General features: G+C 48.3%; 1 protein-coding gene and 1 long non-coding RNA gene across 3 annotated transcripts; one reads left to right on the forward strand and one right to left on the reverse strand.

Annotated features, from left to right (window-relative positions):
• Nucleotides 1–212: 212 nt before the first annotated feature.
• LOC144579396 (uncharacterized) lies at nt 213–6663 on the reverse strand. Its single transcript, XR_013526831.1, has 2 exons — nt 6344–6663; nt 213–6228 (listed from the first exon to the last, which is right to left on the reverse strand). It is a non-coding gene; the product is annotated as an uncharacterized LOC144579396 (long non-coding RNA).
• Nucleotides 6664–8895: 2232 nt separating this feature from the next.
• PCDH8 (protocadherin 8) lies at nt 8896–13564 on the forward strand. Of its 2 annotated transcripts, none has more exons than XM_035296957.3 (3): nt 8896–11727; nt 11910–12117; nt 12607–13564. In XM_035296957.3, exons 1-3 carry the CDS (start codon nt 9097–9099, stop codon nt 12978–12980), a joined length of 3213 nt encoding a protein of 1070 aa, XP_035152848.2. In that variant the 5' UTR covers nt 8896–9096; the 3' UTR covers nt 12981–13564. The 2 variants fall into 2 exon arrangements, with proteins under 2 accessions (XP_035152848.2, XP_035152851.2); XM_035296960.3 differs by having other exon boundaries at nt 8896–11436.
• Nucleotides 13565–21957: the final 8393 nt, after the last annotated feature.

Consider the following 21957-nt stretch of genomic DNA (forward strand, 5'->3'; position numbering starts at 1 on the left):
AGCCCATTCTTCCCCATTTCAGGTTCTCACACTGGACACCAACGCGGGAGCTCAAAGTGAAGACAGCAGGAATTCAACCTTTGTTCATCCTCGGAACACAATTGATCCACCACACTCCCCAGTCTCCCCAAGACAGGCCCTCGCACCTTGCCTACTCAAAATCTTTCTAAAGGTATCCCAGGCCCTTTGGACAGAGGAGCTAGAATCAAAAGTTGATTCAAAACGTTTAATTGTAGCATGAAGAAAACCCCACTCATTTAAATACTGGCCAAGGAGAGGCCCATCTCCCATTCCCACACCCACCGATGTGCCTTTCTCCCCACTTGCCTCATTAAAGAAAGTGGTGTTTGAGGGCCATAGGCTGGGTAATCCTGCTACAGAATTGTAAATTAGCATAAATGCCAATGGTTTACTCACATCCCCAGTCCCCTGAATGTGCAGGTAAAAGCCTCCTAAGGGCTCAGGCCAAGAGGAGGGCTCTGGGACTTCCAGGGGCTGTCAGGCAATACATATAAAAATTATTTCATCTAAATTCCCTGAGAGGTTTCATAGACCAAACACCTCTGAAGGACAAAGAGACAACTGTAAAATTACCTGAAAATAAATGCTTCTAAAGTGGTTGGAAGGAATCCAGGGTAAGGGGAATTCGAAGGCCAATAACTAATCCATCAGCTCTTTTTTTTTTAAATCCCACATCTGGACTTTTTTTTCCCAAGGCCATAGCCTGTCACCATGCAGCTTATCAGCTGTCACTCCATCTTGATTGTGGGTGACGTGAGATCAATGGTCTAAAACTGCTCTCAGATCTATAGAGAAATTTATAACACCAGGCTCCACCGTGTCCTGGCTGGGCCTGGGTCCCAGGGTTCTGAGGCAGAGGCTGCCATGCAAACTTCATTTCCATTTCAAAAGTGGATTGTGACCCACTTAAAGCAAGTGGGTTCAAGCTGTCAGATGCAAAGGAAGACCCAAGTCAGAAGTCTTCTGCACTTACAGAACAATGACTTTGAGAGGGAAGAAAGAAGATTAGCCAATGATTAAAATTCTCTCTGCCTAGAAGAGGCTCTAGCGTCCTGCTTTAATTTATTTTAAGTCATGTGGGATTTATTAATAACAAACCCCTAAATTTGTCCCAACATGTTTTAGGCTCTGAGACTAATGAATCCATCCAGTTTATCTAACTGTAGATCTCCTGCATGTAGTTTAAGCACAGATTGGTCGTTCTTCACTGAAGGTTTGCTTCATTACCCACAACCTCTTTTTCCCCTATGAACTCTGTAGTCTTTCCTAATTTTGCCTCAAAGTGCCCAAGCACCATATAAACAAGGCCCTATGAACCCAGGCCACATCTCATATCCCACACCCTTCAGCCAAAAGGCTCCAGGGAAATTTTTAATTTCTCTCCAACACACACTGAACCCTTGGGGTCATAAGGGAAACATCCCTAGGCCATGGACAGCTGTAGAACCTCCCACTTCCACTCCACCATCATTTTTCATGGACAGATGTCCAACAGAAGATACACTGAGGTGCCACTAAATTTACTCGTGGTTGAACCCAGAGAAGCCTCAACTTACTGAGAAAAAGTAAATCCTCTCTCCCACCACCGTCCACCTGCATTCTTCTTGGAACTAAGCTCAAGAGGAGGCTCCCAGAAAGAACTGCATTCTCCAGATGGCTAGAGAACATCAACCAGCAACTCCTACATCACTTGCTTCAGCTCCTGGTTGGAGGGAGAAGGTGGGATTCACACAGTAGGAAACACAGTCCTCAGAATCAGCCTATAGATGAACAAGTGCCACCACAGAGCACTCTTCTCTCCCCTGAGCCTCTTGGGATTTGGCCTTACCAGTCACTCACTAGTCACCGTTCCCCAAACAGCCGCTTGAGAGAATTACCCATCGCCTTCTTTCCATATCAAAGTTTCGCCGGTGCAGGCTTCTTTCTCCACTTTCCCTGTACCTGATTTTCTTTCACTTTACCCTGGTGAGCCTATTTACATCGGGGTGACATCCTTCAACACTCTCCATTGCCTTAAGGGTGAAACCCGAATGCCTTAACATGGTACACAAAGCACCCACCTGCTCACCCTGGCTTTCACCACTTCTCTGTACTCACTAGATCCTTTCATAGAACCTTATGTCCCAGCCCTGAGATCTTTGTGTCACTTGCTGTTCTTCCGGCAAGGAATGCCTTTTTCACCTCCATCCCTACCTTCTCCCTTTGTACCCCAACTAACTTCTACTCATCCTTCAAAACTCAACTCAAGTGTCACCCAAAACCTTTCCCTGAGTACTCCCATTTCCCAGCACAACTGGGCCTCGCTCCTATGGGCTCATACAGTCAGGCAGAGCATAACTGTATCACTATTCTTAGGCCCTGTGCCACATGTCCAGGTGTTCCTCTTCCTCAAGAAGCTGCCTGTGATCAGCCCACACTTCTGCACCTACAGCACATCTCACACCCAAATGGGTTTGAGACATTTACTCTATCTCCCCAGCCTCAGGGATGGCAGTATCTAACTTTTTATTTTGGTACACTTTTACATTTATAGAAAAACTGTAGAGATAGTCGAGAGAGTTCCCATAACCCCACTTTCCCTGTTACTAACATCTTACATCACTCTGGTACCTTTACTACAATTAATGACTAATATTATTATTATCTAAAGTCCATATTTTATTCAGGTTTCCTTGGTTATTCTCTGATGTCCTTTTCCTGTGCCACAATACCACACTTAGCCATTATGTCTCTTTAAGCTCTTCTTGGCTGTGACAGTTTCTCAGATTTTCCTTGTTTTTGATTATTGTGACAGTTTTGAGGCATATTGGTCAGTTTTTGCAGAATATCATCCTTCAGTTTGGTTTTTATCTGATTTTTTTCTCATTATGAGACTGGAGTTTTGTGGTCTTGAGGAAGATCACAGAGATAAAGTGCCATTTTCATCACATCATACCTAGGGTGCATATATCAACATGGCCTATCACTGTTGATGTTGACCTTGAGCCCCTGGCCAAGGGAGTGTTTGACAGGTTTCTCCATGTAAACTTAAGTCTTTTTCTCTCCTCTTCATAGGAGACTGTATTCTTTGGAAGCAAGTCACAATCCACATAGTTCATACTTAGAGAGTAGGAAATTATAATCCACTTTTTGGTGGGCAGAGAATCTACTACATAAGTTGTTCAATAGGCTTCCTTATGGTAGATTTGTTTCTTCTTTCCCATTTATCATTTATTTGTATCAGTATGAATACTTTATTTTTTAATCTGTAAATCCATACATTTATCACAAAGTCTGGCACTTAGTAATTCTTAATAATGTGGGTTGAGAGAATGAAGGTGTTACTCCGAAAACTCCTACGTTCAAGGCCTAACTCCTAGGACAACAGAATCTGACTGTATTTGGAGCTAGGGCCTTTAAACAGATAATTAAAGATTAAATGAGATCACAGGAGTGGGCTCTAATCCAGTATGACTGGTGTCCCTTTAAGAAGAGGAAGAGATACCAGGGGGCTCAGCACACAGAGAAAAGGCCATGTGAGAACACAGAAGGCAGCCATCTGCAAGCCAAGGAGAGAGGTCTCAGGAGAAATCAACCCTACTGGCACCCTGATCTTAAACTTCCTGCCTCCAGAACTGTGAGAAAATAATGTTCTGTCGTTTAAATCACCTAGTGTATGGCATTGTGTTATGGCAGCTCTAGCAGGGCAATACAGAAGGGAAGCACTAGGTCAAACACTTTTTGTACATTGGCTCAGTATAGGTCAGCAGGGGGTTACCTGCTGCTCCTAGGCATTTCAGAAGGGAAAGTCCCCTGAAATATTCTGCTCCTCCAGAATTATGAACTCCTGTCCATTAAATATCTGTATCTGTACGTGTTTTCAGTCTGAATACATGGCTTTTATAGAAATGAGTAGGGAAAAAACTCTACTGAGAACTTTTTGTCATCATCTGATCTCAACTAGCAAGTAAGGTACCAAACTGTTTTGAAATGACATGAGGGCATGAAAATTGCTGGAACGCTCACACAACCACCGTCTCTTTCCTTTGGGATCTATATGCCCATCACTATACTTAATATTTCCAGGGAGGAATGAGGGAATTGGGGAGACAGTTGTTACTAAAGAAGCAGACAGGAAATGGGAGAGTTTTTTCTTTCTGAACAAATCCCTCACCTATAAAATAGGAGGTTTAGATTAAATAGTCTTTGATGTTTATTCCCTGTGCTTTAAAGGAAAAACTAACATGTGTTCCTAAGCACCTGATATTATGTCATCTTACACAGTCTTAAAAACAACCTTGCAAAGTACTATTATTATACCCATTCTACCAATAAGGGAACTAAGTAAGATACAGAGAGAGGCTGAGTGCAGTGGCTCACGCCTGTAATCCCAGCATTTTGGGAGGCTGAGGCAGCAAGATCACTTGAGGTCAAGAGCTCGAGACCAGCCTGGCCAACATGCTGAAACCCTGTCTCTACGAAAAAATACAAAAATTAGCCAGGTGTGTGTGGTGGTGCACGCCTGTAATCCCAGCTACTCAGGAGGCTGAGGCATAAGAATCGCCTGAGTCCAAGAGGTGGAGGTTGCCTTGAGAGAAGATCATGCCACTGTGCTCCAGCCTGGGTGACAGAGCAAGACTCCGTCTCAAAAAAATAAAAACAAACAACAAAATACAGAGAGAAAATAATTTGCATAAGTAACACAGCAAATCAGTGGTAATGATAAGATTTGAGCCCAAGCAGGATGACTCCAGATCTTGCAGTCAACAGCTGTGTTCTGCTTCCTATCAGGTAAAGTAGGTCTCCCAGAAGGTCCTGACACACAGAACACACAAAATGATGAGTGGCCCAAGATCTGGAAATGATCCAGGGTCTGTGAGCATCTGGCACTGGAACCAATCCAAAATCAATGTTTAAATAACAGTTACCTTCACCCCCAAATTGTCTCATTGTCTGACCACTGAATTTGAATCAGGGATATGGAGAATGCTGCTTTGTGGTTTGCCATACAGTTTACAAGTCACCATGCCAGTACCGACCACCCAATAAAAACACGGAGAGAGAGATAACTTTAAAAAAAAAAAGAGAGTAAGCATTTGGAGTGTAGAAAACAGCTTGGTTGCATTTCTAGAGCACCAACCCCAGTAAAACCCAGAGGCTTCAGAATTCGATGAGATTTTTGCAAAGTGTGCTTTCACTACAAAAGTGAATTAGATGCCCCGAGGAGCTTCCTCTGTTCTTTGCTTGGCCGAGCACTTGCTGCAAACTTCCCTGAGGGGTTTGTCCAATGGAGTAAGCCTGTAGGAGGAAAAACCAGGGCCCTGGGCTTATTTTTAAAGAAAAAAAAAAAGGAAAAGGTTAAAAACATAATCCCTCTCTTCATCCATCCTTAGAATTACACTTTCCAGTGAAGTCTAGTTCCCTTTCCTGGTAGATATAATCCTAATTAAAAATAAATTACATGCCGAATAGAACTTGAAATGGACAAGATAATCCTATTACATATGAGAATATATCCTGATTTTCTTTCCCGCTAAACTGTGGGAGATATTAGATCAGCCTGAGCCCCTCATTGTCGCCTCTTTGAAAACTTTCCTAGAGCCCTAATCCATCACGTGACATCCGTGTCAATCTCGGTGTTTGCACGCGAGTTTCACAATGCCGGCATTAGGCTCGGTAACAGAAACCCAGCTTTGCGGAGCCCGAAACATTTGCATGCTGAGAAAACGCCCGCCATTGTGGAGCTGTGTTTGTTCTCAAGATTGCGAGACAGTCGCGGGTGAAGTTGCTAAAACCTAGAGAAAGGGGCTCCTTTGAGCCTGCCCGGACCTTTTGGTATGATAACAAGGCGATTCGAGCGGCTTTTGTGAGGCCGGACCAAGGCCGGGGCGGGCGAACTCCCCTCCTTTTCCCCTACTCCTCTCCAGCGCCACCTCCCCGGACACATTTTCCTCCCCGGGGAGTTTCTGCGGACATTGATGCGCTATTTTAAATCGTATTTCCATAATCGAGCGGCTGCCCGCGGCCGGCCCGGAGCTCACGGTGCTCGCGTGCCTTCACACCTCCACCGCCGGCACGGAAAGGTCTGTGCTGGCCAGCTGCGGCTGGAGACCCGCGGCTTCCTTCCCCGGCTCCGCGGCTCCCTTCCCCGGCTCCGCGGCTCCTCGGCTCCCGGCTCTCAGCCTCCTGGCGCCGCCGCCGTCGTGGCTGCTTCCGAGCGACAAAGACCTGGCCGCGGACAAAACGCTGTGGACCTGCTACCAGCCGCCCTACAGCCCTCCTCCCGCCTCCTGGCTTTTGCCTGCCCCCCACTACCCTTTCTTTTTCCCACTTCCAAGCACACCTTGGTTTATTTCAGCCTTGAGAATGAGCATGCTGACGCGGAAGCGCTTTGAGTAGGAATTGCAAGTAGTTCCGAATCTCTTTTTGTCCAAACCAAAAACCTAAACTTGGACAGCTCGTGGCGGGGCTCCCAAGTCCAGCCCAGAACTGCGAGGTGCGGGGGCTGGGGGCGCTGGCTTGAGGTCTGGGATCCCAGCCACTAGCGGCGGGCTGTGCTCGCGGGAACAGCTGAAATCCCTTCCTCTGGGACTCCGACCCCATTACCTTCCTCCCACTTTCCCCACCTTCCGGGTCCTCCGCCGGGCAGGAGCCACGCCGAACGGGGCTGACCTGCCGGGGTTACGCCAGCGGAAGCGCCGAGGCCGCTGTCCACCAGCCAAGTTCTGAACCTGTTCCCGTTTGGGCCTCCAGGGGAAGAGGGATGAGGAGAGACGACGTTAGCCTAGGGACGCTAAAGGTTACCAGCTGGCCCCAGGCTGGGGTGGGAGTGTTGCGGGGCTTGGAAGGAAAATAGAAAGTTCCTTCAGCTGCGGGTGACCCCCCCACCCCCACCAAGGAATATCTCTTGGGCGGGGACAGGGGGAGGGCAAGATATTAAATGGCACTTGGGAGGTGGAAGAAAGCAGAAGAAAGGGCTGTGATTTGGGCTCCTGTAGGGGGCGCTCCTCCTTCCACGTCCCCGCGCGGCTGTAGATGCCTGGCCTTATTGCTTTTAGCATTCCCAAGGCTTCAAGGTGCAAGAGGAGGAGAAGGGAACCGAGAGACACACCGCTCTGAGGAAGCCTCCAGCCACCCACCGTCCTCCTCCCCAGTCTCATAAGAGCTTTTATTTATGGATGGCTGGGGCTGAATTTTTTGCTCTCTGACAATTCCAAGCACCTCTCTCATCCCCACCACCCAGCTCCCTGCTTGGTCACCCTGCTCCAGGGAAACTACTGATCCTCTTATGAAAAGACCCCCAAAACACACTGCCTCGAGTTTGAAGGAAAGGAAAACATGGATAGGACGCTGACAGAAGGACTAAAATTGGGATTCTGAAGATGTTTACTGAATGCAATCTGCTTACCAAACCCATCACTTAAAAAGAAAAAATTTTTCCAGAGAGTGGCTTTTGATTTTTACCTTTCCTCCTTCGTATTTGCACAATCTGCTCAATCAAGCCCTTCAGTAAGAATCATTAAGAATCCGTCTTTTTCCAGATCCCAGCTCCATCTCCCTGGCCCTCAGGGATGGGAAGGGCTATCTGTAGGGCAGCGCAGACCCCCCGCCAGCCCTAGTATCCGCCCAGCCCAGAGTTTGGCAGTGCCGAAGCCCCACACTTTCCTAAGCAGATGGTTAAGTTCCCCCACGTTCGTGCCAGGTTTCAACGTCACGCTGTGATTTTGTTCTTCTGGAACCGGACGAGTGTTGTTTCCCAGAGTGGCCCTATTAGAACAGAAAGAAAATCCTCTAAATAGGCGGAACAAGGCATCGGGAGGAAAAAGTTCTCTAAATGCACTTTAATACGAGCCGGGTATTGTGTGGAATTCAGCGCCCATCACCGTTTAGCCGGAGAGTTATGGCAGTGATTGGGGATGAAAAGAGGAACATAATGGATACATGTGGCGTTTGCTCATTATATTCAAGTTAGCCCAGCTCCGCTGTGGAAACTGTTCAACTTTCTCTCCCCTTAGCTTGTCACAGTGAAATAATACAGACATTGGGCCCTCCAATGGGATCGCCTGCCACACCATTCTATTTCCACTGCTAACGAGGGCTTCATAAGCCTTTGATACAGTCTGATCTTTGAAACCTTTCCAAATCTCCTCAAGCTTATGCTAAATCCTATTTGGAACTTTTTTTTTCCTTGCCTGCTAGCGCCCAAGGCTTAAGAAAGCCATTTGGACAGTGACATGCATACTAACATATCGCGGGGCTCTTTTCCGAAAGGGAAGTGGCAGCTCTGATCACTGGGGCTCACACGAGCAAAACACAATTGCGTAAACAAATATGAATAAAATCAATTTTCCCTTATACTTCAGGCTTCTTAATCGAGAGGCTATTCCAGGCACCGTAGGAAGCTAGGAGAGAAGGAAAGCAGAGCCTCACTCAGCAGAGCTAATATGTGTGTAGGGCGCTGCAAGGCTTTGGAAGCCCCAGAGGTGCAAAATGCCGAATGTGTGTGTGTGGGCGGGGGCTGTGGGGAAGGGGGAATCTGGAGCCACTGGGGTGAAACCCCAGCGTGTTCGCACTTAGTTTTAGCAGCGGCACGGAGGGGGGGGGCAGATGACAATTAACAAAACCATCCGCTCCTTTTACTCCTGCAGCCCTGTGCCAACTCCTCTACATGCAGAGTGCCCACAAGAAAAGGGGGGAAAAGAAAAAGGAGTTAAAGAAACAAAAGAAAGATTTCCTAATTTTCCTTTCTTGTTTTCCCCTCTAAGCCTTTCCACATTAAAGGGATTGTCAGAAGCAGGCGGAGAAGCGACGCGAGGGGGAGGCGGCCATTGGCTGCCCGGCTCGGGTGATTAGCATATCGGCGGCTATAAAGGCAAAGGCGGCGCGAGGCGGCGCAGCTTCTGTGAGAAGGGAGGGAGACTCGCAGGTTGAGGGCGGGTCTGCGCGTCCTCAGAGCCCACCGGAGCCGCGGAGCTGCAACCCGCAGACTTCTCCCGCAAAGGGCGTGATTCCGAGAGCCTGAAACTCACGCCAGTACCTGAAAACCAGAGAAGACTTTTTTCCTTAGCCTTTTGGATAGCACTTGAGGCTGGAGGCATGAGTTCTGTGGGGCGTTGGGGCAGCCCTTGCCTTTTCCCCTTGCAGCTGTTCAGCCTCTGCTGGGTGCTCTCCGTGGCCCAGAGCAAAACAGTCCGATACAGCACCTTCGAGGAGGATGCCCCTGGCACGGTCATCGGGACCCTGGCCGAGGACCTACATATGAAAGTATCGGGTGACACAAGCTTCCGCCTGATGAAGCAATTCAACAGCTCTCTGCTCCGGGTGCGCGAAGGCGACGGGCAGCTGACCGTCGGGGACGCAGGCCTGGACCGCGAGCGGCTGTGCGGTCAGGCCCCGCAGTGCGTGCTGGCCTTCGACGTGGTCAGCTTCTCGCAGGAGCAATTCCGGCTGGTGCACGTGGAAGTGGAGGTGAGGGACGTCAACGACCACGCGCCGCGCTTCCCCCGGGCCCAGATCCCTGTGGAGGTGTCTGAGGGTGCGGCCGTAGGCACGCGCATCCCCCTGGAGGTGCCGGTGGACGAGGACGTGGGCGCCAACGGGCTGCAGAGCGTGCGCCTCGCCGAGCCTGACAGCCCCTTCCGCGTGGAGCTGCAGACGCGCGCGGACGGAGCTCAGTGCGCGGACCTGGTGCTGCTGCAGGAGCTGGACCGCGAGAGTCAGGCCGCCTATAGCCTGGAGCTGGTGGCCCAGGACGGCGGCCGCCCGCCGCGCTCCGCCACGGCTGCCCTAAGCGTGCGCGTCCTGGACGCCAATGACCACAGCCCGGCCTTCCCGCAGGGCGCCGTGGCCGAAGTGGAGCTGGCGGAGGACGCACCCGTGGGCTCCCTGCTTCTCGACCTGGACGCGACCGATCCCGATGAGGGCCCTAACGGCGATGTGGTGTTCGCTTTTGGCGCCCGCACCCCTCCGGAGGCGCGCCGCCTATTTCGGCTCGACCCGCGGTCTGGCCGCCTCACCCTGGCCGGGCCGGTGGACTACGAGCGTCAGGACACCTACGAGTTGGACGTGCGGGCGCAGGACCGCGGACCTGGGCCCCGCGCTGCCACCTGCAAGGTCATCGTGCGCATCCGCGATGTCAATGACAACGCGCCCGACATCGCCATCACCCCGCTGGCCGCCCCAGGCGCGCCGGCCGCCTCGCCCTTCGCAGCTGCCGTCGCCGCCGCCGCGCTCGGGGGAGCGGACGCTAGCTCGTCGGCGGGAGCCGGGACGCCCGAAGCTGGCGCCACCTCGCTGGTGCCGGAAGGGGCGGCGCGCGAGAGCCTGGTAGCTCTGGTCAGCACCTCGGACAGGGACTCAGGAGCCAACGGGCAGGTGCGCTGCGCCCTCTACGGGCACGAACACTTCCGGCTGCAGCCGGCCTACGCGGGCAGCTACCTGGTGGTGACCGCGGCGTCGCTAGACCGCGAGCGCATCCCTGAGTACAACCTGACGCTGGTGGCCGAAGACCGCGGCGCGCCCCCGCTGCGCACCGTGAGGCCCTACACGGTGCGCGTGGGCGACGAGAACGACAACGCGCCGCTCTTCACGCGGCCGGTCTATGAGGTGTCGGTGCGCGAGAACAACCCGCCCGGCGCCTACCTGGCCACGGTGGCAGCCCGGGACCGGGACCTGGGCCGCAACGGCCAGGTCACCTACCGGCTGCTGGAGGCCGAGGTGGGCCGCTCTGGGGGCGCCGTATCCACTTATGTCTCGGTAGACCCTGCTACCGGAGCCATCTACGCCCTGCGCAGCTTCGACTTTGAGACGCTGCGCCAACTCGACGTTCGCATCCAAGCTAGCGACGGTGGTTCTCCTCAGCTTTCCAGCAGCGCCCTAGTGCAGGTGCACGTGCTGGACCAGAACGACCATGCGCCGGTCCTGGTGCACCCGGCGCCAGCCAATGGCTCCCTAGAAGTGGCAGTGCCTGGGCGCACCGCAAAGGACACAGCCGTGGCCCGTGTGCAGGCCCGGGATGCAGACGAGGGAGCCAACGGGGAGCTGGCCTTCGACCTGCAGCAGCAAGAGCCTCGCGAAGCCTTCGCCATCGGCCGCCGCACGGGGGAGATAGTGCTCACCGGCGACCTCACGCAGGAGCCACCGGGCCGTGTGTTCAGGGCGCTCCTGGTCGTATCCGACGGCGGCCGTCCCCCGCTCACCACCACCGCAACTGTCAGCTTCGTGGTAACAGCAGGGGGCGGGCGCGGGCCTGCTGAGCCTGCCAGTGCCGGAAGCCCCGAACGTTCCCGCCCGCCTGGCTCTCGGCTCGGGGCGTCGGGGTCGGCGCTGCAATGGGACACGCCGCTGATCGTCATCATCGTGCTGGCCGGGAGCTGCACACTGCTGCTGGCCGCCATCATCGCCATCGCCACCACCTGCAACCGCCGCAAAAAGGAGGTGCGCAAAGGGGGGGCCCTCCGGGAAGAGCGGCCCGGGGCGGCGGGCGGCGGAGCCTCAGCTCCCGGCTCCCCCGAGGAGGCCGCCCGGGGAGCCGGGCCCAGGCCCAACATGTTCGACGTGCTCACCTTCCCTGGCAGCGGCAAAGCGCCCTTTGGCAGCCCCGCGGCGGACGCGCCTCCGCCTGCGGTCGCCGCGGCCGAAGTGCCGGGCTCAGAGGGCGGCAGTGCCACTGGGGAAAGCGCCTGTCACTTCGAGGGGCAGCAGCGGCTCCGCGGCGCGCACGCCGAGGTGAGGCCTTCCTTCGGCTGGGCGCCCCCCTCCGCGCTCCGCGGACAGGCTGGGGGAAGGGAGACTGGAGGGGTAGGGTGGGCGCATGCAGGTAGACACTTAACCTGTGGCACTTGTTTTTTCTTTTGTTTGTTTCTTGTCCAACCCTCCCCCCACTCCCATTCCCCTATTCCCTGCTGCAGCCCTATGGTGCCTCCCCGGGTTTTGGAAAGGAGCCGGCGCCCCCTGTGGCTGTCTGGAAAGGCCACTCATTCAACACCATCTCTGGCCGGGAAGCGGAGAAGTTCAGCGGCAAAGACAGCGGCAAAGGGGACAGTGATTTCAACGACAGCGATTCCGACATCAGCGGGGACGCTCTGAAAAAGGATCTCATCAACCACATGCAGAGTGGTGAGGACTCTTCTTTCCCGCCAAATTCAGCATTCGTCCCTTCCCTCGCCTTCACCACTGCTTGCCTCCCCTCAATCTCGGTTCCCACCCACTTCCCCTCTTCCCCACTTTTTCTCACTCCTCCAGTTGTGGATCTGGGCCTGCCTCATACAGTGAATTTCAAAATGCCAAGTCGAGGCAACTCCAGCTCTTGAATAAAGCACACCCTCCTCCTGTTAGACAGCAGCATGGGTGATATTAGCCATTTAAAAAGGGGTTCTGCTTATCAGTTTTTTTTTTTCACATCCAGCTGAAGAAGCTGGACACGCTTTGCATTAAGATGGCTTTACAGGAAGCAATGTGCCTTCGATTCTTGAGACACGGTGTCTATATGCGCACAGGCTTTCCTTTCAGCTGCTCTGACCCAGGCAGACATTTTGAAGATGGAAGCCTGGGTGTGTATAAACTCAGGAATAATAATCATTATTTCCCTTTTCCCTTTCGTGTTAGGACTGTGGGCATGCACTGCTGAGTGTAAGATCCTGGGCCACTCTGATCGCTGCTGGAGCCCATCCTGCAGTGGGCCCAACGCACATCCCTCACCTCACCCACCAGCCCAGATGTCAACCTTCTGTAAGAGCACGTCACTGCCTCGGGATCCTCTGCGCAGGGACAATTACTACCAGGCCCAGCTGCCCAAGACAGTGGGGCTGCAGAGCGTCTATGAGAAAGTACTGCACAGAGACTATGACAGGACAGTTACTCTGCTCTCCCCTCCCCGTCCAGGGAGACTCCCAGACCTGCAGGAGATCGGGGTACCCCTCTACCAGTCCCCCGCTGGCAGGTACCTGTCCCCGAAGAAGGGAGCCAATGAAAATGTTTAATCCCATGCTGCATGTCTTCACACATCTACAGGTCACTCCGAGAAGCCCCTAAGTTATTGACCGGTTTCAGTGTTGTATATATAAATATGCAAGATGTGCCTTATAATGAAGTTGTTGGAAGCTATTTCCAATCACATTGGTACTGTTTGGTATTTGCAAACAAAAACGTAGTTAATGTAATTTTTATGAAATGTGTGCAGTATTTAATTTTTCTTATCATGCTATTAACTTTAATTTCACTTGCAGCTTGCCATTTTCTTAGTGTTTTTAACCTGTACATTGTGTAATGTAATGTTTGTATATAATGAAATTTTGTTATATTTTTATATAATAAAAGCTAAAGTGGAAGTTATTGCCAAAGGAACTGTCTGGAAGACAAAAAAAACAAAACATGTTGGAATTAATTGAAGTTTATCTTTCACCTGAAACAACCTAGTGTTTGAGAGATTTTGCCTTGCCAAGTATAACTTGTATATCTTGACTCTGTGGTAGATTTCAAGTTCAATGTTATTTAATTACATTTGGTTTTCTGTAAACCGTGTCACTTATAAGCACAGTAATAAAGGATTTGTCATGTGTTTGAAGAATCTGCTAATTGCTTTTCATGAAGTTGCCTATAGTCAGACATTCACAAATAATTTGAGTACCAGAATGAAACCTTCTTTCAAGTGCTAATTATTTGGGCATTATTAATTTTCATGACAATATTAAACCTGTGGGATTTCAAGTATTGCAAAATGTCACCCAAGTATTAAAAATATGTGTTTTCATAAATTATGTGCATCTCTATGTGCATTAGTCTATAAAATCCCTGCTCTCATTTATTCACCAGATAAATATTTATTGAGCATCCACCAGAAAGTGAAGAAAGCTAAGTTTGGGTTGTTCGTTCACTAATTAAACAAGCATCTGTAGAACTTTTACTAGCTGCCAGTAACTCCTCCTCAAGCTGGAGTTTGAGGTGAAGAAGACATAGTCCCAAGGAGCCCTCAGCTTATTCGGGATATTAGTATCAAAAAGACTAACATCTTAGTCTTTTGGAATGTAATAGTTTCCCACTACATTCTGTCCTACTTCCTCTTTCCTTGCCTTTGTCTGGAGTCAGTCTCCAAAGTAACTATCAGCACTATCCCACTCAAATTTATGGGCAAAAATGACATAATGTTTCAGATTCACTTTAAAATAGTCTAGAAAAAAAATAGGGGGCTAAGTGAAACAAGATTGATTTGATAAGATATTGGTAACTGTCAATGCTAGCAAGTGTGCATGTGAGGTAGGGAAATTTCACCAGTCTCTTTATATGTTTGTGTTTGAAAATGTACACAAGGCAAAGTCTTAAAAAAGACTCAAATACCATGCCTATGTCTTATACTCTATGCATTTCATTTGAAATTAAAATGATGATAATCATAATGAGACCTAACATTTACTGAGAAAGTCCTTGTGTGAGCAGAGCTTATCAAGCATTCTGCATGAATTATCTCATTTAATTGGGAAGTATCATTAACTTCATTTGGCAAGTAAGGAAACTGAGGCACAAAGAGGTTAGATAAAATGCCAAAAATCACACAGCTAGTAAGTATTCAGGGTGAGATTCAAACCTAGGTTATTCAGTGCAAAAAATAAAGCAAAGTAACGAAACAAGTTTTTGCTTGTTTTCTTCTTTTTTGGTTTTTGGGTTTTTTTTTTACCTGAAAGAAGGAGTTAGGTAGAAAAATCTCAATGCGTTGCCTTTACCGCATGATTACTGTTTAGCCCTTTGTATTTGTGAAGTGTCTGTGTTCCTTTAATACTAATTATAGAGTGTGCGGCACTGTAATGAATAGAGGAGCCCTCAAAGCTGCCTGTTGAAATCATAATTGAAACCAGTGGTGGCTCCAAGTTGAACAGCAGGGTGGGTACACACAAGTGCTTCACCACCCACGGCCTGTGCAAAGTTCAGCGGTTTCTGCAGGCAACAGAGCCGCACATGCGCCTGACAAGTTCAGACTGCCCAGATCATGGATTCCAAAAGAAAACATTACACCTCCAGAGCCATGATGGCCAGGCCCCAGGGAACAGACTCCCAGGTAGACCTACCATTATAACATCTAAAACTTTGTTCTCGAGCCAGTCCCATCAAATACAATACAGAAGAATGAATGATCCCACTGCAATCTAAAAGCACCCAGTCTCCGCATATGCTTGCTGCTTTTGTCCTTCAAAAGTAAAATAATGTTATTGCCATTATTTTATTTTGTACTGTGCAAACTATTTCACTACTCCAGATATTTGGGTTTCAAAACCTCTGACTTCACTATCACTTTTTTCCTTGGCAAAATGACCACTACCAGATCTTGTTTTGATCTGGAACATTAAAAAAATCAAATACAGGCCGGGTGCAGTGTCTCATGCCTATAATGCCAGCACTTTGGGAGGCCAAGGCGGGAGGATCACAAAGTCAAGAGACCAAGAGCATCCTGGCCAACATGGTGAAACCCCGTCTCTACTAAAAATACAAAAATTAGCTGGGCATGGTGGCATGCACCCTGTAGTCGCAGCTACTCAGGAGGTTGAGGCAGGAAAATTGCTTGAACCTGGGGGGCAGAGGTTGTGGTGAGCCAAGATCATGCCACTGCACTCCAGCTTGGGCAACAAGATCGAAACTCCATCTCAAAAAACATAAAATAAAATACACAATTTCAGTCCTTAACATTGTCTGCTTAAACAAAAAAGTTGGGGGCAGGGGGTTCCTCTATGGGCCAGCAGCAGAAACTCTCCAAGAAACAGGAGCTGTGTAAGGAAGGCTTTTCACTTTTCTCCAGAAATGTTTACTCTCAATCTCATTTTGAAGAAAATATATTGCTTTATTAAATTAAATGAGATAATATATATACAGAATACTTGACACAATTCTTGGCCTATAGTAAGTTCCCACTACAGTCTATCCTACTTCCTCTTTCCTTGCCTTCTTCTGGAGCCAGTCTCCACAGTAACTATCAGCACCACCCCACCCACTGAGGAAGACGAAATAGACCCAGGATGCCCAGCCTTGCTCTGATCCTATTTTGCTGTCTTCGCTTCCTCCACTTTCACCAAGTAGTTCAGAGCCTCATGTGTAGCCAACACTTTACAAACAAGCACACAGCTAAGGTGAATATCATCGGCAAAATCACAAGCCTTAGAGGTTTGTGATTATAACACAAATACGGCTCTGGAAGTAGAGGCAGACAACCCTTGGGCTCCTTAGCAGTGAATACTGGGAAATAAGAAAGCCCTTGGGGAAGGCAGAGATCACCTCAAGAGAGAAAGCTAAAGCCAGACTTTGCCTATTTCACATTTTTGTCTCTGGCCCCATTGACTTGGATCTTCTTCCACACATCTTCCTATAATAAACATCTATAAGGAAACCAATTTAGAAAGTTAAACTGTTCATGGTTTCAACATCTATTGAAAAATGCATTCTGAAATAGAGCAAAAACAGGAGGCATGTCTGTAAATATAAATATATATATGCATACAGAGAGAAAAATATATATTTATAATGAAGATGAGTTCCATGCCATAATTAACTAAATATCTGGCTTATTTCACTTGGCAAATATAAGCTTTTAGCATCTAAAAATTCCATTTTAGAAGACAAGCATATTCACTTTACTACTGAATATCCAGTAATAGGATAATCGGAATGCTGTAAGCTCTCAAAGCAAACCGAAGCAAAGAAATACAATACTGGATGGGGCACTGTGCTCTGCAACACTCAGAAGAGCTTTGAAATGCTGTCTTGGTTTTCAACAGCTATGCAATAACTCAAAAGGGTGTTTATTATTCCCTTTCTTCAGAGAGATACAATCTGCAATGGAATTCACCAACAGGTTCAAAGTCAACTAATAAGTGAACAGCAGGTAGAAAGAGACACCAGGCTATTTTAAAAGCCATCACTTAAACCACCAGATTAAATGTGCAGGGAGGAAAATCATTCATTATCAAAGTCAGGATTTGTTCCCACAAAATCTGTTTAAAGAATTTCAAACATGTCTAACCGAAGCCTGCATAGTTTAATATGGAATTAGGAAAATTCCATTTGCCAACCCCGTGTGACACTTTGCTATATCACAGACACCTCCGACTCAGGATGCCCAAATGAAAGCAAGCCCTCTTCTCTGCCATCACTATGGCCAAAACTATCCCTCTGGCAAATTTTTAAACTCAATAAATGAGACTGCAAATTTTAGACCAAACTCAAAAGGCAAAAGTCATTTGAAGACTCTAGCCTATTTCTTACTACCAATAATCCAATCACTCATCAAGGTCTATTAATTCTAAATTCCAAATATTGTTTCGCTGTCCCTTCACTTCATTGTAGCAGATACGATGCTCTGTCCACATCCCCACTGCTGACCTCTGAGTCTACCTCTGCTGCAGTGGACAGTTCTGGTTGCACTATGGCAGTTTCCATCTCAAGCACTCATCTCTGCTGCTGCAGACTTGAAGGTTGTTCAATCTCTGCACAAAGCAATCTGGAAGTACTGAGAACTGCAGAAGCAACCCTCAACCAATGAGGGATAGGAGTTGGTGGTTAAATATCCCAGCTTTCCCATCTCTCAGAGGAATCACTCTGAGCTGTGATTTGCAGAGTTCCCATGAGCATCCCCAGGGAACATAAGACCCAGTTGCCCACAGCAGCTGCCCACCCAGTAACACCTCCTTTACTGGCTTCCCTGCCTTTCCCTGCTCACTTTCCTTACTGCCTCGCTTGTGCTTCCTGGGATCACTTCCCAGATGAGCCACCTGCACTCAAGTCCTTCTTTCAGTGCCTGGTTTCAGAAGGACAGTCCAAGTTAGGATGGCTGCATAATAAGAATAAGGGTTTTTTAGGAGAATACTGTGTTCCAGGCACTTCACCAAGCATTTTATGCATATTATCTCATCTTTACACTCCCAATTGTACATTAAACCATCTTTTTATGGAAAAAACAAAGCTTAGAGAGGTAAAGTAAATTGCCACAGGTCACATAGCTAATATTAGATGGAGTCAGAATTAAAATCAAGGTCTGTCTGAAACAGACTAAATCATACCACTGTCTTCAAGTTTCATTGCTGCTTTTTTGGGTTCCAGCACAAATCTCCTATCTGCCCTCTCTGTGTCCAGTGCCTGCTCCCTCCACTCCATCTTCCACACTGCTGCCATAAAGATCTTTTTCTAAATGTCAGATCCTGTCACTCATGATTTCACATCACCTTTAGGTTAAAGTCCAGGTTCTCCCTTTGTGCCCTGCCTCCCTCCTCAGCCTCAGTCCCACTGCTACCTTCTCTCCCATGCCTCTCACACACCTGATGCTTCCACCAGAAGAATTACTTTGTTTCACCTCTCATTTCTGATCCTTCCTCCTGGAGTGGCATTCTACTTCCTCTCCCACTCTCCCCACCCACACTTTCTCTTCTCTGACCCACTCCTCTTATCCTTCAAGACTGTTTAAGATTCACTTTACTAGGAAAGACTTCTATGCCCTGCCTTTCCCAACCCCCTCTCCTACCCAACAACCAGGCCGGCCTTGACCCCTGTGCAGCTTCAGCACTGAGCAAACTGAAGTCAACTGTTGCTTCGCTTGTCTATCTTCCCTACTGGCTCATGAAGTCAAGGACTGTCTGTGTCATTCAATTGAATATCCCCAGCACCAGGTACTGGTTGGTACATAATCAGGATTCAATTTTAAAAAGAGCTTGTTGAATGGAATGATTCCCTGAGCCAAGCACAAAAGGTCATGGAATGAGTCCCTCAGCCAAGCACAAAAGGTCATGGTTATACACCATAGCCAAGAGACTACTGCTCTAGTCGCCTTATCTCCCCACAGGGGGTCTGAGCTAAATGAGCCTCCAAATCAGACGCAACCAATCAACTCAGCAGCTCGTCCACCCCAACTAGTCTAGTGACTGGAGTGTTGGGAGGATGCAGGAGCAACATCGGCCCTGACCAAGTCCAAGTCATCTTACCCACAGAAGGTTGAGCCTTCCCCTTTTCCTGCACTAATGCAGCAGGATCTTTTTAGACCCAACTTAAGAGAGGCCCAGAAGTTTCTGGGGAGTCTCATGTATCTAGAGATTGATATAATCTAGTCCATTTGGGTACCTAAACCCACGTGGCCAGAATAACCTAGATAATTGTCAAATTTCTACTTTGTTCTATGCAAACACAGCAAACCCTAAAGTTGATGAAAACATCAGATTGTTTTCTTTGTTAAGTGTTATTAGTTTCTTATTTTATTTGGCCAAATTTTTCTTCCTATCAATTCTAGGAAAATAGCAGTAGAGGGGTGAGGATTTGCTTCTAATGAATGTCACTAGATCATCAAAGGAAGTGCTGGGCTATGAGGATGGGGATAGAATCTCATTTTTATTCAGCAACTGACTTTCAGCCACCATTTAACCTCGTTGTGATTCATTCTGCTTATCAGCCCGAAGTCCTTAATCACCACCCTCACTGAAGGTTGGAGAATGAACTAATGAAGATGCTTAAGTGCCTCCTGGAATGCTAAGGACCGTCAGCTAAAGAAATCCAATGTCGCCATTCGGTCCCTGGTATTCCTCTCTGTGTCTGTGGTGGTGCATCTCCCAAACTATGTCTACAAGCAAGAGCTAGTAAAAATCGCAATCTACATCATTATCTTGATATTTTTTAAGTACTCATATGGAACTCTAAAGCATCTTTATTTTTAAAAAGTCCTTCAATTCCTCAATTTTAAATTGTTGTTTTAAGTCAAATTCCTGAAAAACACAGTCTGGGATAGGGATTCCTGTGAAAATCATTCATTGAGGAAGCACTCACAGAAATAAAGAGAAGCAACCAGGCTCTGTGGCTTATGCCTGTAATCCCAGCACTTTGGGAGGCTGAAGCAAGACGATTGCTTGAGGTCAGGAGTTCAAGACCAGCCTCGGCAATAGAGCAAGGCCCCTGTCTCTTGAAAGAGAGAGAGAGAGAGAGAGAGAGAGAGAGAGAGAGAGAGAGAGAGAGAGAGAGCAAGCATGATAGGTGAGGAGAAAAGCTCAACAAATGGTAGTCTTTCTATCAGCCTGGCCCCATCCAGAGCTCTGGAGCACAAATTGGTCATCCCTTGAGGCAAAAGGCCAGCTTTTTAATACCCCACATCAGTCACTGGCTTCTGGATGGGGTAGCAGTGGTGTACTGCATTACTCCCGTGGCAAGAGGACTCCACGTTTGGTTAATGGCAATTCTCTCGAGAAAAGAGCCACCATGAGCCTTTTGCAGCCAGTGCTCTTAATAGCTAGAAAGGAGTACACAGGTTCTTTAGGTGCATGCATGTGGGGAGGGCCCCAACAGAATCTAGTCTGTCAGTGGTTTTTAAATCACAATCACCTGGAGGGACTGTTAAAACACATACTGCACTGGACACAGTGGCTCACACCTGCAATCCCAGCAACTCAGGAGGCTGAGACAGGGGGATCACTTTAGCCCAGGAGTTTGAGACCAGCCTAGGCAACAGAGACCCCATCTCTAAATACACACACACACACACACACACACACACACACACACACACTGCTAGACCCCAGTCCAGGAGTTTCTGATTTTATAGGTTTGGGATGGGATTCTTTAATTGACATGTCTAACAAGTTCCCCAGGTGATGCCAATATTGCTAATCCAGTGATCACACTTTGAGAACCACTGCCCTATAGAGATTGATTGTGCAGTGTTGGGCCAAGATACACCTTCTGACCTGCTATGAGTTGGTCAGGTTTTACCCAACTGTAGAATACAGTCTTCAATCACTATCTTCAGAATGTTTGATTCTGTTGTCGGAAAGCAGTCCCATCCAGACCCCAAGAGAGGGACCTTGGATCTCACGCAAGAAAGAATTCAGGGTGAATCCATAAAGTGAAAGCAAGTTTATTAAGGCAGAAAAGGAATAGGCCGGGCACAGTGGCTCACACCTGTAATCCCAGCACTTTGGGAGACTGAGGTGGGTGGATCACCTGGGGTCAAGAGTTTGAAACCAGCCTAGTCAACATGATAAAACCCCATCTCTACTAAAAATACAAAAATTATCCAGACGCTGTGGCAGGCACCTGTAATCCCAGCTACTCGGGAGGCTGAGGCAGGAAAATCGCTTGAATCTGGGAGGCAGAGGTTGCAGTGAGCCGAGATTGTGCCATTGCACTGCAGCCTAGGCAACAGGACCAAAACTCAGTCTCAAAAGAAAAGAAAGTAAAGAAATAAAGAATGGTAGATTGGTTGCTCCATAGGCAGAGCAGCCCCAGGGGATGCTGGTTGGCTATTTTTAAAGTTATTGATAACATGCTAAACAAGAGGTGGATTATTCATGAGTTTTCCAGAAAAGGGGTGAGCAATTCCTGCCACTAAGAGTTCCTCTTCTCCCCCTTTCAGACCATATACGGTAACTTCCTGACATTGTCATGGCATTTATAAACTGCCATGGCACATGGTGCTGGTGGGAGTGCCTGTTAGCACGCTAATGCATTATAACTAGGTTCTTTTTTTTATTTTTTATTTTTATTTTTTTATATATAATTAGGTTCTAATGAGCAGTGAGGATGACCAGAAGTCACTTTTATTGCAGTCGTGGTTTTGGTGGGTTTTGGCCAGCTTTTTTACTGCAACATGTTTTATCAACAAGGTCTTTGTGACCTGTATCTTGTGATGAACTCCTATCTCATCCTGTAACTTAGAATGTCTAACCTCCTGGGAATGCAGCCCAGTAGGTCTCAGCTTTATTTGATCCAGCCCCTATTCAAGATGGAGTCACTCTGGTTCAAACTTCTCTGACAATTCTATGCTTGTCACAAACACAAAGAGCAGGCATAAAACCCCTGAGTAGAGAAGGGGTAAAATGGTGGGTGTGGAGGTTACAGTTAAAAAGACAGGGCCCTTGTCTCATCTACCAAGGCATTATCAACACCGCTTCCTGCCTCCTCCCCTTTTCCCCGACACCCTCCTCATCACAGCACTCAGATAGGAGG

This window comes from Callithrix jacchus, chromosome 1 (genome assembly GCF_049354715.1).
Source record: "Callithrix jacchus isolate 240 chromosome 1, calJac240_pri, whole genome shotgun sequence".
Classification (NCBI taxonomy): Eukaryota; Metazoa; Chordata; class Mammalia; order Primates; family Cebidae; genus Callithrix; species Callithrix jacchus.

What these genes read in the sequence shown, in the direction of transcription:
- PCDH8 (XM_035296957.3), top strand. Translation starts at nt 9,097, where the DNA reads ATGAGTTCTGTGGGGCGTTGGGGCAGCCCTTGCCTTTTCCCCTTGCAG. An exon ending in TCCGCGGCGCGCACGCCGAG is followed by an intron (nt 11,728 to 11,909) that starts GTGAGGCCTTCC and finishes TCCCTGCTGCAG; the next exon opens with CCCTATGGTGCCTCCCCGGG. An exon ending in CATCAACCACATGCAGAGTG is followed by an intron (nt 12,118 to 12,606) that starts GTGAGGACTCTT and finishes CTTTCGTGTTAG; the next exon opens with GACTGTGGGCATGCACTGCT.